Here is a 17,894-nt window from a genome sequence, read left to right as displayed (position 1 = left end):
TTTCAATAGGGACAATTCAAATACAATTTTACTGGTGCTATACCTAAATGTGAATATTCCATAACATGGAATGACTCATGACAGATTCAGGTTCCTTCATATTCAGCAGTAAGTAGTGCTGGATAAGCTTTCAAAAGCCTTTATTCAAATGTATTACAATGAAGAGTTAAGTTTACAAATGTATTATTTCAAAATGTACATATTACACTGTCATACAATGTAACAAAACCAAGACTTAAAAAGTTCCCAGAAGTTTTTCATAACACCTTCCAAAAAGGGAAAAGACAACAGCAATAGCCTAACAAAATTAATACATTTTTGAATTCCCACAGGATACATTTTGGGCTGATCATTTCTTCTTACTGCTAGAGCGCCATCCTATATGTACCAGGTATCCAACTGACCAGAGATACATGCAAACAAAGGTTAACCTCCAGTGTCTCCCATCTTTATTTTGATTGTTGCACGGTTCTGAGAAACAGTTCATGTCTAAGCTGGGGGAGAGGGGCTGAGGCTCAGCCTTCTGATAGGGGGACGTAGTGGGCTACGTGTCGATCTGGGCCCTTATATGGTGGTGAAAAGGTGGAAGTGGGACGCAGGTTAGAAGTAACTCTGAAGAGGCTCTCCCAAGATGGTCTCCATCTCGTGGATCACCTTCTGTACTTGATGCTCCACCTCCTCGCATTCGTCTGTAACGGAGTAAAACACACACAGTGGTAAGCAGGGAAGTCACAAATTGGTGGCCATCGACCAAGTTCGCCAACTACCCTAAACACATCAATATTTACAGGGCCTTCAGAGAAGATTCATACCCCTTAATTTATTCAACATTTTTGTTGTTACAGCCTGAATTAAAAATGGTTTAATTGTTTCTCATCCATCTACACACAATACCCCCATCTTAAGGTGATGTTTGCAGATTTATTGAATATTAAATAAAGAAATCTCATTTACATAAGTTAGGGAAAGGGGATACACCTAGTCAGTTGCACAACTGAAAGCGTTCAAACAAAATGAGTGTTCCGCATTTAACCCAACCCCTCAGAGAAGTGTGAGGGGCTGCCTTAAATCGACGCCCACATCATCGGCACCCAGAAAGCAGTTGTTGTTGGGGGTTAACTGCTGTGCTCAAGGGCAGAACAACAGATTTTCACCTTGTCCGCTCAGGGATTCAAACCAGCGGATTGTCGGTTACTGGCCCAACACTCTTAACCGCTAGGCTACCTGTTGCCCAAGTATTCACACACCAGATACCTTGTAGAAGCACCTTTGGTCTCGATTACAGCTTTGAGTCATCTTGGCTATGTCCTGTATCAGCTTTGCACATCTGGATTTGGATATTTTCTCCCTTGCAAATTTTCACAAGTTCTGTTAAATTAGATGGGGAGCGGCAGTGAACAGCAATCTTCAAGTCTTTCCACTGATTTTCTGGGCTTTGGCTGGACCATAAGGACTTTCACATTGTTCTTCTGACGCCATTCCATATTGCTTTGGCTGTATGCTTGGGGTCATTGTCCTGTTGGAACATGAATCTATGCCCCCCCTGTCTATGGTCGTTTGCACGCTGAAGCAGGTTCTCAAAGATTTGCCTGTATTTGGCTCCATTCATTGTTCCCCTCCATCCTTACCAGTCTCCCAGTCCCTGCTGATGAAAAGCATCCCCATAGCATGATGCTGCCACTACCATGCTTCACAGTAGGGATGGTGTTAGACGGGTGATGAGCTGTGCCTGGTTTTCTCCAAACACAGCGCTTTGCATTCAGGCCAAAGAGTAACATTTTTGTCTCAACAGACCACAGAATCTTTTGCCTTATGCTCGGTCTTTCATGTGCCGTTTTGCAAACTGAAGGTGTACCGTCATGTGCCTTTTTCTTAGGAGTGGCTTCAGTCTGACCACTCTCCCATAAAGCCCAGATTGGTGAAGCGCTGTAAGACCGTTGTCCTTCTGGCAAGTTCTCCCACCTCAGCCAAGGAACTCTGTAGTTCTGTCAGAATTATCATTGGGTTCTTGGTCTTCTCCCTGACCAAGGTCCTTCTTGCTCGGTTGCTTAGTTTTATCAGACGGCCAGCTCTATGCAGAGTCTGGGTAGTTCCACATTTTTAAAATTTCCCAATAATGGAAACCATTGTGCTCTTGGAAACTTTCAACACTTTAGAAATTGTTTTATACCCTTCCCAGATATAATTGTGATGATGCATACATCTCGAAGATCTATGGACAGTTCCATGGACTGCATGGTATAGTTTCTGCTCTGACATGCACTGTCAACTGTGGGACCTTATATTGACAGGTGTGTTTCTTCCTATTTTATCTATATTTTTTACCCCCTTTTCTCCCCAATTTTGTGGTTTCCAATTGGTAGTTACAGTCTTGTCCCATCGCTGCAACTCCCGTACGGACTCGGCAGAGGCAAAGGCCGAGAGCAGTGCGTCCTCTGAAACACGACCCAGCCAAGCCGCACTACTTCTTGACACAATGCTCGCTTAACCCGGAAGCCAGCCGCACCAATGTGCTGGAGGAAACGCCATACTGCCAAACCATATATTTATAAGCATCGCTCCTTTTTTAGCTACAAGCAGAAAATAATATGCCGAGGAACCGTTTGCTTTCAAAATGACAGAATATAATAAACAATGCTTATTCGAAGAGGTTTCCAGATATGCTTAAATGGAATGTACTCTGCTACAGAGGGGGGGGGGGGGGGGGGGGGACAGACAGGTCTCAAATATGCTAACATTACAGAAACATTGTAGCAGGCAGAGAGAGAAAAGTGTGGAGAAAAAGAAGTGATGAGACAGTGAACCTACCCTCCATGAGTTCAGCCAGGAAGGGGATGGTCTCTGGTAGAAGGACCATGTAGTTCTCCCTCAGCTTAGAAGCCAGCTCCAGCAGCATCAACAGGGCAGAGAAACGCACCTGATGGGGGGGGAACAACAGGCCTTTATTTCAGTCACTGGATGATCACTCGTGGTCCTGGAGAGCTGCAGGTGGGCAGGGTTTTTGTGCTGACCCAGCACTAACACACCAGCTAACTACGGTCTTAATGATTACTTGAATCCCATGTCTGTTGGTTCTAGGTTGGAAATCCAATCCAACTTCTTCACACTTCTCAAACGCCTCACCTTGGAAGAGCTGTGTCGCGTCTTCAGCAGGATCTGGTAGTTGAGGGTCTTCCACAGAGTGTCGTCACCCACGGCAACGCAGAACTGGCCCACGCACGGCACCAGGTGCTTGGTGACTCTGGCCTGGTAAACCTCCTCTCCACCCAGGGTGTTCTCCAACTACACACAGACAGGCAGACATTTATACACCACTGCTATAGGGGAGAACAGGGGACCACAAGAATAGAATAGGGCATAAGGAAAAGGCAAACGGCATCCATATTAGGAAGTCCCTCAGTTGTAAAGCTTGCCATTTCTGTGGATGAATCCTTTGTTATAGTGATGTGAGAGAGGGGTGAGGCTGACCTGATCGACCAGAGGGGTCATGAGGGAGTCGGCTCTCTCCTTGCTGACGAAACGCTGTGTGTCGTACAGGCAGATCTTATGGAGGCAGTCCAGTATGTACTCCAGCAGCAGGCAACGCTTCTCAATGCTGTGCTCCGTGTCAAAGAAGGCTTCATCTGAATGAGGGAAGGAGTGGATTAAAGGAGGGAAAACAAGCAAAAGACTTCCAAATACTTCCCGGAGTGCCTTGCGTTAATCATTCACGTGACTCGAAACCAGCAGTGAACCAAAAATGGGCAAATCCCCATCAAACACGACCTTGTTTTCCAGCAAAGCCAAACTAATCCAGACACTTCATCTTAAGATTCATAGACAGTATGTAACCACACACATAAGAATATATATATATATATAAATAAGAGAGAGAGCGAGAGGACCCACCTGTCTTTGTTAGGTTGGTCTGACGGAGCAGGTCAGAGAAGGGCTTGACCAGGTGACCAGCAAACAGGACAAAGAGCCCCTTGAGCCTGTCTGCGATGCTGTCCGACAGGCGGTAGAAGGTCAGCAGGCGGTCCTTGGCTACGCTCTCAGTCTTGCACCAATCAAAGAGCTGCATGGGCATAAACACAGTTTAGCACCATGACTCTTCAAGTGATTACATTTGGACTAATACTGGGAGATAAGTGTGCTTTGGGAATTAGGGTACCATCTCATAAAAAAAAAAACAAGGAACACACAAAACAACTGAAGTAGGACAGCGTCGATTCTCAAGTAATGATGCTTACTTTGAAGAACAGGGGCCTGAAGGTGACTTCAGATAGCTTCATAACCATGGCCAGGAGACAGTCGATCACATAGCCCTCAATCTCCTTGGTCTTCTCCAGATCACCCTGCAGACAAAAACAAAGAATTAAGCGAGTGTCATTCAAACCGTTATGAGTTCAACAGAGAGAGAGAGACATACTTTGCAGTGTTGGGCCCGGAAGTCCAGCGCAATTAGGAAGAAGGACGTAAGCTCTGATTGGTGGGAGGTCAGCTGATCCTTCTCCATGTGACCAATGTGCTCCTTCAAGATGCTCATCAGGGGACCCAGCTGGCTCTGAAAATGAAAGGAGAAACACTCAATGCTTGACCACACAATAAGAACATTATTTATTTCCTCACATATCACAGGTAATTCACCACCTACCTGTTTGGAGTTCACCATCTTGCTGTAGCACTTGGTGAGGGTGGGCAGCAGGACCCTGGGGGGCACCTTGGTGGCCACAGTGGTACTGAGGGAGGCCAGTCGCACGGCCAGCTGTGGGGTGGTGGTGGCCTTCTTTGCCACCCGCGTCAGTCGAGCCACCTGGGGGACACGTTACATCATTTCAGTATGACAGGTTCCCATTCGATGTAGTATATGTTTACTATGCGTTTATTATGTCAGAAACCAGACGAACGTTTGTGTATGGGAATAGTAGAAGTTACCTGAAGCAGTGTGTCCTGCAGGTAGGGACTGATGAAGTGAGGCAGGGTCTCAGTGACGCGGTGCAGAGCTGTGACGGCACTCAACATGTAGAGCTCATTAGACAACACCTCCTTTCTCTTGGTTAGAGACAGCAGCACCGCCGGCATCAGCCTGACAACACGAGGAGGGGACTCGAGTCAAACTTCTGACACCACATTAGTGACAGTTGACCTAAGTTATACTATTTGTATATATTTGTGTACTATAAAAGTGTTCATAGGAAAATATTAAAATATGAGTAATTGATTGAACAAATGCACTGGTCTGTGAACTACGCTGCCCGTATCTACTGTGGACACAGAAGCGTAGACTGTGTACCTGGGCAGCTGTGGGATGGCGAGGGCCTTCAGAGTGCTGGCAACCTCAGCGATACAAAGTAGGGCACTGCCCATCACGTTCTTCTCCTCCTCTGGTGACACCACTATCTCCACGGCCCGGTTTAGCACCGGTACAAACGCCTCCTTATGGTCCGAGCCAAAACTGCGGCACAGCAGCTTGAGGCTGTAGAGGGCTGTCTGCCTGTTGATGGCCAGCTCCTCCTCCATGACTTCGACCTTGRCGTGACCACGTCCCACAATGTCCAGCAGGTCGCCTGTCAGGTCCAGAAGCACTGTCACCTGGGGCGAGAGGTCAAAGGTCAGGACTACCCCCAACTACGCAAAACATACACACACAGAATATCCCCAGTCTGTGTACTAACCTGCTCCTCCTGCCACTGGGTTTTCTGCTGCAGCTTGTTGTTGAGCAGCTCCATAGCCTTCCGCCTCACAGACGGCAGTTGGTTACCCATCAGGCCTCGCATCACCGTGATGAACGTATCCGTGGGCAACAGGGCGTTCACCTGCCGATCAAAACACAGAAAAAAATAAATGTAGGACCTCACAGTGCAAACCTGGCTGTTTTTTTTCTTAATATTGTAACAACCTTGGTTTGTCTTTATTTTCTATGACTGAGTAGAGTATGTCTTTCCGTCTCTGTGGCAGACTTACTTTGTCCAGGACATCGTAGGCCTTATTGAGGAGAGCTCTCCAGAACTTGCCAGTTGGTTTGTCAGTGTTCTCCTCCACACAGTGAGCCACAGTGTGGATGTAGCAAAGGATCTCCTCCAGAAGACTAAACAGGACGACAGAACAACATTGTGATACAGGGATCATTTTAAGATGTGCTTTTTATCTTACAGTCAAACAAATTGAAAACACAATTTAATTTGTATTTATTTATTTATTATTATATATTTTTTTAAATCACCAATTCCTTGCGCCACATGGTTGGTTAGTCTAAATAAGCCTCACCTTTGCTGTAGCTTCTGCAGAGAATCCTCCACGATGTCACCGCACGCCGCAATCTGGAAGACACACACACATTTAACAAACTACACTGATACATGACAGACGTTAAACTTGAGTTACATAGCCTTTTCCCAGATCTGGTTTTGCTGTCTTGCCAATGGTGTCAACTCGATCTTGCTAATAGTATTGGCAAGAGAGCACAAACAAATCTGGGAACCAGGCTACAGTTATATTACCATTCCCACAAAGCTGCCGGCAGCCAAGAGTTGGGCCATGAAGGAGACCGAGAGGAACTTGAAGTGGCGCAGCTCTTTGCTGCTGTGGGCCTCCATGCTGAAGATCAGCTCCTCTGCCGTCTCCTTCCCGGCTCCCCTGCCACGTGTTGGCCTCTTCACAGGTCCTGCACAAAACAAAAATGGAGTACGGTGTAAAAAAAATTAAAACTGGTCCCTAAAGAGCATCTGTCTTGATGTTAGCTTTGTCACACAGCACTCCCAGCCTTCACAACAGACTGTTGTTGAGTTTCTCACCGTCCTCTTTGTCCTGCGGCAGCGCCATGAGATACTTCAGGATCTTTACGAGAGAGACGAGCTGTTCCTCCACCTCAAACTCACAGCACACTGAGATCCAGAACTCCACGTCCCTCTCCAACGCAGCATCCTGAGAAGAGACGGACAAACATGGCGGCTTAGAGCGTTTCCTGAAGATTTTGCGCATAAAACCTAGAGCAAATTCCAAAGACACTCGTCAACAGAGGCCATAGACATACCTTCTAAAAACACGTGCGCACACCTTTTTAAGTAGTATATCCCATTGCGTTGATATTTCAGTCAAGCTTTTCTCACAACCTACCTTATCTGTGGCGTTGGTCTGGGTAGCGTGCTGCTTGAACAGGAGCAGCAGTAGGACCCAGAGGAAGCGGGAAGGCCCCAGGGTGGTCATCAGCTGGGACAGGATGGGCAGGCGGCGGTGCTCGGGCACGTGGGGCAGTGCGTCGGCGAACACGTGCACGATGCGCGTCACCACCGCCTCCATGTGAGCGGTTGACTCGCCGTCGCCACTCTCGTTGGCCTAGAAACAAGCAAAACAGACATGTGTTTTTCTGAAAAGTGGGAAGTAGAGAGAAACTCAGCAACCGTGCCAAACCAGTGTGCAGGTTGCTCACACAACACTTAAACATCCTTTAAAAAGAGACAACTGACGTCATAGCCCCTGTGATGAATGTCCTAGAGCTGAAATAACCAAGAGCCACTGACACATGGCCCTCAGCTTTGGATCTCTAGTTTGATCTAGCATCCTTTCTTGTCCCAGAAGCTAACATTAGCAACTAGGGGGTTTACAAGAATGCACAAGACATTTGTTTTTGATGAACATTTGTTTTTGATAGGCATTTACCACCCACATCTCCAGTGTTCATGTAATGCCAACCAAAACAACAAATTAGGTATTATTCACATTCATAGCATATTAGATGAGTGAAAGTGAGACAATGGCCAGGCCAAAGCGATCCTACGTCACTGACCGCTTGTTGGTGGACTCACCTTGATGAGGGCAGGGATGACCGTCCGCACGGTCTTGTTGATGACCTGAAAGCTGTAGGTGTCGTCCAGACGCATGATGTTGGCGCCCATGAAGGTGAAGATGGGCATGATGTTGTGCAGGACTTTCTCCTGGGAAAGAATAGAAGGTGGAGAGGGGGGGTCAAAGGTAATTGGAAACACACTTTAGATTGGAAACAATTTCTGATGGTTTACAGACGGCTCTGTGATGGTTCTTCGAGAGATTCATTCCGTGACGGCTGAGAAATGGTTGTGTGACAATTGAGATATGGTTGTGTGATGAACGAGAGACTGCCTTTGAGATGGCTGAGAGATGACTGTGTACAGCACTCACAGGGAAGATGCCAGCCACGCTTCCKAGAAGGAGCAGGGCATGATGGTCGGTCTGGGGCATGTCGGACATCCTCACACACTGCACCACAACCTCCACGTTGAACTTGTCCTCATCCAGCACATCTGAGTGTGGAGGACAAACATAGTCAGTCACACACACACATTTTAGAAAAGCATGAAGGGTGCCTCTGGGCAAAAATAAAATAAAAGTATTTAGTCTTCTCACCTTTGCCGACGGGTCCTCCGTCAGGGGAGAGCTTCTGGCAGACGTTGAGCAGGCAGCCGAGGATAAGCTGCTTGGTGTACTCTAGGTTGCCTCGCTCCACGGTGGACGTCTCCAGACACCTGAGTGGCCAGAGAGGAACAACGTGTTTTTGCAGCGCATACTAAATAGTGCGCTGGTGTAGATAAGCGGTTGGCCTTGGTCAGGCTGAGGCTCAGAGTGTGCAGCTGGTTGTACCTGGAGAGCAGGCTGAAGAGAGCGGGCACCAGCATCTGTGGCCTCTTCAGCTTCTTCTTGTGCTGCAGCAGCTCCAGGATGAGAGTCACCCTCTGCCAGGACACGGCGCCCTCTATTGGCACTGCCTGAGGAGTGTCCTGGGCCTTCCTATATAAAGCACAGAAACACAGTGGCTCAAGTCAAGTCCATCATAGTGGCTCCAGGTCAAATTGCATTGTAACCAATGAGGTGATTGAATCTAGTCTACAGCTTATTGTAATCAAATGTAGGCCAGTTTAGAGTAGATGTTCCTCACCTCTGCAGCATCTTGCTCCTGCGGGTCTGCTGTACTGACACGGTGACTTTGGGCTTCTCTGCTGGGGCTAGCTCGTTAGCCACTAGCTCGCCGTCCACAGCAATCTACAGTGAGAGGATAGCGTTAGCATCTTGTGTGGTGGTAGTGAATGATGGCTTCCCTGTAGATACAGTATGCAGAGGTTCCTCCTCACCCCTTTGAAGACACTGCTGATGGTCTGGGCACAGACAGGACTCGTGCTCTCCACCAGCAAGTCAAACATCACCCCCAGGAGCCTCTGCTGGACCTTCTCATCTCCGAGGGCTGAGTAGAACGCCTTGGTGATCTGAGAACAAACAACAGGGTCATGTTCAGTAGGAGCAAACAGGAGAAAACACTATGAAAAGGTAGATGGAAAATGAGGGTTGTCATTGTAGAAGTTTCAAAACTTTTAAATGTTTTGTGCCCACCGAAGATGACTCAGGCAATCGGCCAGTATTTTGACAGCCCAGAAATGAGTAGCATACAGCCTTTGCATCCTCCCAGAGTATGATCGTATGGATCTCAGTCAGGGAGCGCCGTGCTGCTACAGTAGCGTACCTGTTCCAGGGCGATGATCTGAAAGCAGGGGATATCAGAGTAGGGCTTAGACACCGTGCCCAGGGCCTTGATGAAGAGCTCCAGACAGTCCTGGTCCTTCACCAGGAGGGGGGCTGCCTGCTCGTTGTACTTCCCCAGGACCAGCTGCATGAGCAGGGCCTCGTCCTTTAGGACAGTGGGGTTCTCCGGCCCGCTCTGCTCCAGCAGGCGCTCCAGGACAGGCATTAGGACAGACAACACAGACTAAGAGGAGAAAGAAAAGAGACAGGGATATAAAATATGGCTTTACAAAAACTCCAATGCCCAGATAAGAGTTGTCATATAAAAAGAGGCTTCAGAGTTGCTCCTAATCCGGTCACATCATCGTCAGGAAATAGGTTTCACATTCCATCAAGGTCTTCTTAAGTTTCTGTTGTCATTCCCTGTCCACTCACCTCTCCATTGACTTCTCCCAGAGCCCTCAGTATGGTCTTGGCAGTGTAGGCAGGGCAGTTGGCCACCTGGACACCCAGCAGCAGCTCCTCCAACCCCACCAGCAGCTTCTTGTCCCGGGCCTTGCCTTTCCCTGTCCCCGTTACAGCCTCCTCATAGAGATTCCCCAGGGCCTAGAGAAAAACCCATTTGGATAGTGTGTGTATAACATTTACTGTGAATATAACATTAAATAAATGTGCGTGAGTGTGTACTATTTATATTTGATACACAACGTTTCATTGAGGATACAAATGATGTATGTGTGTGCGCGCCTCTCACCTGGCTGAGGTGAGTTGGGCCAGTGGTGAGCTCCTCGGTGGTCTTCAGCAGCCTGTCTATGATGGGGTGGAAGGGAGAGCTATCCACCTGGGCTAGTGTCTGTAGGGTGGCTGTGGCTGCCCTCCTCACCTCACGGACAGGGGAGCTCAGACAGGCCAGCAGGGACAGCACAACTATAGAGGGAAAACCATATTAGAAGTTTGTTACRAATACACCATCACTACTCAATCCATTTGCTTGTTACTCCACTAATACCTTCTCCGTTGTCCTACCAGGGTGTGATTGTTGAGACGTGGGTTTTTATTACATGGTCATAAAAAGAGCAGGCAATAAGCTTTAATACACCACAATACAGTAGGAACAGTTCTCATCCCAGACAACTTATGGTAATTTTCAGACTATGCCAAACTCTACATCAAATACAATTATCCAGGCTACCTGGTGATGAGCCTGATGCCAGCAGTGTGAGGGTCTTCCCTGGCTGGGCGCTGAGGAGGGCTCTGCCCACATAGAGGGCCTGGGTTTGCAAAATGGCATTGACCTTACAGTCCAGCTGGTCTCCTAGGTTACTGCCGTAGCCCCACACCAGACTCAGGAACTTGAAGAGCTCAAGGGGATCACTCAGGTGGACCTGGGACAAATGGAGGGGGTTGAGGAATAGAATAATGTGGACAGAGTGAGGCGYTTGACCGTAAAACAGGATATTTCTTTGTCTTACCTACGTTCACAAAAACACTACCTTACATTTGAARGATTAAATAAGGGTTCAATTGTAGCCTCCTTAAGAGGAATGCTGGACTTTCCCTCGAGTGAAGCGATGCTCCAACGAGTGGAGTTGAAGCATCGGTCGGGGCACTGAAATCCATTGTGCAACATATCAAGATTTAGTACCTGAAAGAGCAGCTTCATCAGGGCCCTGAAGCTGGCTGCCATGTGCCCCTGGCCTGCCCCTGTGATGAGGATGTCAAACAGGCGACACAGCAACCGGAGGTAGCAGCAAGTGTTGGTGTCCAGCTTCTCTGGGTTCCACCATGTCTCACCTGACAGGCAACAGACAGGAAGCAAGCAGTCTGTCAGCCTCTTTCCTTTTAACTCAGTGCGTGACCAAGTGGCTAAAATAATTGGTGATAGCAGAGTCTTAAACATAATGAAAAACAATATGTAGCCAATTGCTTCCAAAAAAGATATATATATATATATATATTTTTTTTTTTAAACACTGCTGCTATTCGCTGTTTGTTATCTATGCATAGTCACTTTACACCTACCTACATGTACATATTACCTCAATTACTTCAACTAACCTGTATCCTCGCACATTGACAGTACCGGGCCCCCTTGTATTTAGCCTCGTTATTGTTATTTTATTGTCTTACTTAAAAATAAWTTTTTWAACTTGTTTATTTAGTAAATATTTTCTTAACTCTATTTTCTTAAAACTACATTGTTGGTTAAGGGCTTGTATGTAAGCATTTCACGGTAAGCTCTAAACCTGTTGTATTCGGCGCATGTGACAAATAAAATTGGATTTGATCGACTTACCTTTGAAGGAAGTGTCATGGCACTTCAGGGTGGATATGAGCCCTCTGAGCAGTGACACCAGCAGCACAGCATACTCTGTATCCATGCTCTGCCCTGCCCCGAGCCTCTGCAGGTACTCTCCCAGCCCCACAGAGAAGGAGAGAGACACATCCTCCTGCTGCTGGCAACACAACAGAAGAAAATAAGGTAAACCATTTCATACAGACTTCAACAGTCCAGAAAAGTATAGAGCGGGTAAAGGAATCACAGGATAAAAAATAAATAATTACAAAGACGGAAAGTAAATATCACAAGAGAGACCCCTGTCATTTATGTAGTTGTACAAACTGCCACTCCCTCTCACCATAGGCATGTCTTTCTGGGTGAGTTCCAGTATCGCAGGCTCCAGCAGGGAGTAGACACTCTGGGCTGTGTGGAGGTGCTGGGTCTCACTCATGTCCCCCAGGCTCTGCAGTAAGGTCTGGCTCAGCACCACGAACGCTGCCCTCTCCCTCAGGCTGCCCCGCTGGACTGCTACCACCCCAGCCAGCTTCTCCAGCTAGCAGACATGCAAATTAGGTGAAGGGTGAGTTGTTTTACTCGGGACCCTTTCACATTCAACCCAACAAGTTCATCTAAATTCCTAGTGCCTAACCTAGTTAGCAAAGAGCTCTAAAATCACTAGATCAGTGTTAAGGAAAGGAACACCGTTTTGTTTTCATTGCACTCGGAATTCAATTGAACTTGACTTAGAAAGGCCTTCAAATGTTCACTAATCCACTCACAGCAATGCGTTTGGAAAAGGGGTCCATGTTAGACAGGTTCTTGGTCAGTGTTGAGATGAGATGCTGGTTGGCCAACCCAATGAAGTCCGGCTGAGAACTCCTCTCGACCACGGCCTTGAGCGCTGGAGAGCAGAGGGGAGAGATAGGAAGTAGTTACAGTGCTGGCCCAATATATTGGCACCCTCCCACTTTTCTTAAATAATTTCTTCTAAAATTAGTTTTTAGCTCTCGCCATAGGTTTTTGATGCGATTCAGATCTGGACTCTTTGCTGGCCACTCCAGAACAGTCCAGCATTTCTTCTTGAAACATTCCTGAGTACTGGTTGATGCGTGTTTGAGGTCGTCCTGCTGGAAGACCCACAACCTTCAATGGAGATCAGCTGATATGTATTGCCAAAGAGCTCTTTGTTTCACTGGTTCACAGAACATTTCCCCCAGGACTTAAGCTCGTTTACGTGGGTTTTTTAAGAAGTTCAAATCAGGCTTTCTTGGGTCTCCTTCAACAGTGGGTTCTTCCTTTGTTTACCGGCAACCAAATTAAGCATTCAAACACCCTTTCTACAATCAAACATAGGGAAGATTCAATAATGCTGCAGGGCTGCTTTGCTGCCTCTGGTACTGGGGGCCTTGAATGTGTGCAAGACATCATGAAATCAAAAGATTAATAAGGTGTTTTGTTGTGCAATGTTGAACCTAAGTGTCCAAAGACTGTGTCTCTGTTGAAGGCTGTGGGTCTTCCAGCAGAACAACCCTAAACACACATCAAAAGCACATTGGAATGGTTCAAGAAACCCCGGACTGTTCTGGAATGGCCAACAAAMAGTCCAGATCTGAATCACATCCATACTCTGTGGCAAGTGCTGAAAATCACAGTTGGTGGAGGGAACCCCTCAAACATTGAACAATAAGGGCAGTTTGCTGCTGTAGAGTGGGCCAAATTGCCAGTAGAAAGGTGTAGCAAACTCAATTGATGGCTTCAAGAAGCATTTGTTGGCAGTTATCTTGGTCAAAGGCTGTGCAACAAAGTACTAGCTCCGGGATGCCAATCATTTTGTCCATGCCATTTATCTTTATTTTCTAAATAAAAATGGTTAACTTAAGTTCACAAAAATAAAATTGGTTCTGCAATGTTGAAAATCTAATAACGAGGTGTGGAGACCAATATTTTTTCTCTCAATTTAAACTTATTTAAGAAGAAATAGGGAATTATTTAAGACAAAAGTGCAAGGGTGCCAATATATTTGGCTGGCACTGTATAGTACACATACCTTCTTATTCTTTGGAAGTAGACAATCCTAACAATCTGAATTTTGATTTAGATTAGTAGCGTCAAGCTAGAGTATACAGGTATATATGATCCCTCTATTTACCAAAGTACCCTCCATAGCATTCTCAGTAAAGCGTTTGCAAGTGTTCTCAAAAACAAAAAAATGACATTTATTGTGAAACCATTTCCCAATGCGTTTACCATAGGCCCAGCCCTGAGTGAGGTTGTGCTGGGATATGATGGTGGACTGGGCCACACAGGTGGCCAGCTGGAGGTCTGGGGAGTCGGGCAGGGCCGAGGTGACCACAAGAAAGGGCAAAAGACCCCAGACGACACAAGTCTTAAGGTCAGAGTTCCCTTCAACCAGTCTGGGTTCATCCAGAACCCTCACTGCCTGCTTCAACACTGGACACCTATGAGGAAGCACATGGAAGCATTTCAATATCACACTTCGAATCTGGAGCTATTTGGGGAATTGATGTGCATTTCAAAGAACTGAAAACAGCATTAACCAGTTTCCAGCATTTGAGAGGTCTACACGTTGTAGCAGTGAGAGGAGACATGCCACAGTGTCCTCTGGATCCAGGCGATCAACGTAGAGCTGTGGAGGGAAATATGATAAGTTAGGTTTAATCACTAGTCGATTCCCAATATGAATGTACTTGAAAGTGTCATGTTCCAGCCAGTCACCTCCAGGGCCTTCAAYGTTGCAGCCACCACCTCTGGAATGTCATCCTTCATACGCTCCAGCAGAGCCTCCTTCAGGAAGGCCTGGTCAAAACCCCCCTGTCCTGAGGTGACAATGCCAATCAGGTGTTCCACAGCCATGTGCCTCACAGAGGGGAGCGGGTGCTTCAGGCTCAACACGAGGGAGGTGTCAGAGTCCCCGAGGATCTATAGCAAAAAAWAAAGAAAAAAGAATAAAAAGACAGCGGAGTGTAAGAAAACAAAATGACACAGAATGGCTTTGAGGAGGTTGAGCTGATCTACTAGATCTCTGCCTAAGTGCAYCCTTCACCCAGAACCTTCTAAGCCAGGGCGCTGCTGCCTACCTGGTACTTGCCACTGCTCATGGACAGGGAGATGAATTGGTGGAAGAGGTTCTTGTCCTCTGCGCTAGAGAGGTCACTCACATGGCCCTCCAGGACTATGTACAGAGCACCTGGGTACCTGCAACAACAGACATGTCAGTGTAATGAATATACACACAATGGAATGGGAAAGAAAGGGGACACAAGTGTGGGTACTGTGGTTCAGCAGCTGAGAGAATAACTACAGTTTGGCTACTACCAATTGAAAGGGAAGCAATTGCAACAGTGATGTAAGTAGCACCCAATGAATGCCAGTGTTAAAGAGAAAAGGCCCAACTTACTTTGACTCGAACAGTCGGACTAATGGCAGCAAGCGCTGGTTGAGGGCAGTGACACCCTCAGCAGAGAGCCGACTCTGGGAGAGGTATTCCTCAAGTAGCATCTTTGCTACTGTGTTATCAAGACCACCAGACAGTGGAAGGCCTTGAAGGACAGACTCAAACAGGTTCCCATGACGGCTGCTCTCTGAGGGCTCCTCAGTCTCCATCTCATCTATTACAAACAAGACTTTTATCTTTCATATTAAAGGGATTCAATGGCAATATACATATGCATCCAGGTTAAAAAACAAAGAGTCAGATGCAGGTATACACTGCTACTCACCAGTGCCGGTGGTAACAACAGCATGAACCAGGTGAGGCAGCAGGTAGCGCAATAAGGGACTGATGTCATGAACTGCAGCCATTGCCTGGAGGGAGGGGACCAAGGAAGTCACAGCACACAGCTGGCCAAAGGATCTAAAGGAGATTTTTTAAATAAAACACAGAGAATGCCAATTAAGAAACACCAAACAATCCTAAGATGCCCTAAAATGACACACACTCAAAGTGATGAAATAGTTTCAAAAAGTAACATTCTTCCTATTCCACTTCTTCACTCACTTTGGGCCGACAGTGCCCTCCTTCTGGTTCTGCAGGAGGACGATGAGGCAGCCCAGGCCCTCTTTGGGCAGCACAGGCTCCTTGCACAGTGACTTGCTGATCTGCAGTGCCAGGATGTCCACCAGCTGGGCCTCCATCACCACCTTCACAGCCAGCTGGCACACTATCATGTAGGTGGCAGCCTTGTAGTCTGTCAAAGAGGACTTCAGACCCTGGAGACACAAAGGAAATGGTCAGCATGAGCTGAACAGTGTCCTCATGGTTTATTCCTTAACTTCAATAAAAAAAGTTTCTGTATCGGTGTCAACACCTCTAAATAGAATGGTTTCTTATGAAGCTTAAATGCAGTATCTAACCTTCTGAACATAAGGCAGCAGCTTGGATATGATTGTGTCAGAGACTTTCTCCACAGCATCCAAAGCCGGTACAATAGTGGAGGCATAAAAAGAGAAAATCACTCGAAGCTGGGCACAGTTGCCAGAATGTCCTGAATATCCCTGCAAAAAAAGAAGTCCAACAAAAACAGGTCAAGATCAGGCACTGTGCTTGATACCTGAGCATACATACAAGCTATATTGAGGTATAAGGCAGTGTATTTGGTTTACCTTGATTGACTTCGTGACCAGGGTGCAGATGAAATCCATGAAGCCCAAGTCTTTGTAACAGTGAGTGATTAGGGTTCCTCTGGCCAAAGGAACTCCTGGTTTCTGTAAGGAAATCAACACATTGATCATTGATGACATGCTGATTATAATGAAAAGTAATAACAAAATATATAAACTTCCAGTAGTTGTTATGCTCATAAATCATAGCTAGCTTCCATAGCAATTACCTGAAGCCCCTCGAGCCAATTCCATCGGTTAGTGGGGTCCTTTAACTTAAAGAGCTGAATGACTCTGACAAACACTTTAGTCTCGTGATAGGGCAAGGCACAGGCAAGCAGTGTGTCCACATTATACAGGTGGATGTGGAATCTGCAAGGATGACATAGAATAACGACCAATATTAACACAATGTCAATAAAACAAATTCAATATGAATAGGCTACATACAGTGAGGCAATGTAAACAGCAACTTAGACACATTTTCCTTAAAATGTAAACATAACACTTGATTGAGGGGATATCCTGTAGATAGAAAAATGGGGGGGGGGCACCTGTGTACAAGCCACTCGATGCACTTCTGGGCAGGCTTGAGTAGAAAATATGGGGAAAGCCGTGTAAGAAACAGGGAGATGCCTGCGTCCAGTTTCTTGTTGACCTCCTTGGACTGGACACTGCGCTCCATGCCCACTGAGGCTTGGCTGAAGAGTGTCTCCTGGAACTCACTGAATGCAGGCTCGATGCCCAGGAGTTCCTCGAGCCCTGTGCATCCTAAAATGCATGAGAAAAGAGATAGTCAGGAAGAGCAGCTGAGAAGTTTAAACAGTAGTCATTTAGAAGACAACATGCTGCAACAGTGAAGTCAAGACTGTCATCAGGAAGACCAATGTCAAACATACCAAGTGCAAAGAAGGTGCTTCTATCCATACTGGAAGCATCTTTAGGGTCAAACAGTAGGGATGCAACCTCCCGACGAGTGAGCAGATTGGGGTCATTTTGTGGCAAGGCCAGGCGTTTCAACTGGTGGGCTAAAGATGTCATTGTGTCAGGTTCTCAAGATCTGTTGGGAAAGGCAATCATTATAACGTTACCTTAGACATTGTACTGCATATTTCTAGTACTAGTTAGCTAACGTTGGCTAACCAAAAAGTCGTATCTGTGGCCAAACTGTTAGCTAGCAATTTTTTTTGCCGGCTGCTAGCCCATAGTTCATAAGCGTCCAGCTTTAACACCCGAAGCTATGCGCTACTACATTACTAGGGTCATTCTTCTGTGGATTTAAAAACACAACATAAGATAGATATAAAACATTAATATTGTAGAGTTCATTGTTACAGTACCTCTGATCCGCACTCCTACTTTCCCACACGTGCGTTTTCTCTGACCTCTCTGATGGTATTCAAATCCGGTTCACGACATGTACTTAAAAATAAAGTGGCGAAACAGCCCTTTTCTATTTTTTCAGAAAAAAAATATATGCTGTATTCAATGCAGTGAAATTACACAGCAGTCGTTTCAGAGA

General features: G+C 46.5%; 1 protein-coding gene and 1 non-coding gene across 3 annotated transcripts; both read right to left on the bottom strand.

Annotated features, from left to right (window-relative positions):
- Window positions 1-91: 91 nt before the first annotated feature.
- Window positions 92-17,817, bottom strand: heatr1 (HEAT repeat containing 1). Of its 2 annotated transcripts, none has more exons than XM_023993025.2 (43): window positions 17,713-17,817; window positions 17,272-17,432; window positions 16,927-17,143; window positions 16,603-16,744; window positions 16,376-16,477; window positions 16,127-16,267; window positions 15,771-15,982; window positions 15,493-15,626; window positions 15,171-15,381; window positions 14,851-14,968; window positions 14,489-14,692; window positions 14,311-14,399; window positions 14,000-14,211; window positions 12,532-12,653; window positions 12,111-12,305; window positions 11,768-11,927; window positions 11,117-11,265; window positions 10,664-10,856; window positions 10,226-10,398; window positions 9,907-10,077; window positions 9,473-9,715; window positions 9,087-9,218; window positions 8,894-8,997; window positions 8,599-8,745; window positions 8,365-8,483; window positions 8,140-8,261; window positions 7,788-7,916; window positions 7,099-7,317; window positions 6,777-6,906; window positions 6,483-6,646; window positions 6,250-6,302; window positions 5,947-6,070; window positions 5,658-5,798; window positions 5,276-5,574; window positions 4,918-5,068; window positions 4,637-4,795; window positions 4,412-4,546; window positions 4,233-4,337; window positions 3,889-4,057; window positions 3,469-3,623; window positions 3,124-3,282; window positions 2,809-2,917; window positions 92-689 (listed from the first exon to the last, which is right to left on the bottom strand). In XM_023993025.2, the coding sequence occupies exons 2-43, from the start codon at window positions 17,411-17,413 to the stop codon at window positions 601-603; spliced, it is 6,444 nt and encodes a 2,147-aa protein (XP_023848793.1). In that variant the 5' UTR covers window positions 17,414-17,432; window positions 17,713-17,817; the 3' UTR covers window positions 92-600. The 2 variants fall into 2 exon arrangements, with proteins under 2 accessions (XP_023848793.1, XP_070300971.1); XM_070444870.1 differs by having other exon boundaries at window positions 11,768-11,924.
- LOC111968297 (small nucleolar RNA SNORA14) lies at window positions 7,466-7,596 on the bottom strand. The gene has a single exon (XR_002877859.1). It is a non-coding gene; the product is annotated as a small nucleolar RNA SNORA14 (small nucleolar RNA).
- Window positions 17,818-17,894: the final 77 nt, after the last annotated feature.

The sequence above is a fragment of the Salvelinus sp. IW2-2015 genome, linkage group LG8 (genome assembly GCF_002910315.2).
Source record: "Salvelinus sp. IW2-2015 linkage group LG8, ASM291031v2, whole genome shotgun sequence".
NCBI lineage: Eukaryota > Metazoa > Chordata > Actinopteri > Salmoniformes > Salmonidae > Salvelinus > Salvelinus sp. IW2-2015.
The sequence above is the reverse complement of the archived record's forward strand: the minus strand, read 5'-3'. Positions and strand labels throughout refer to the sequence as shown.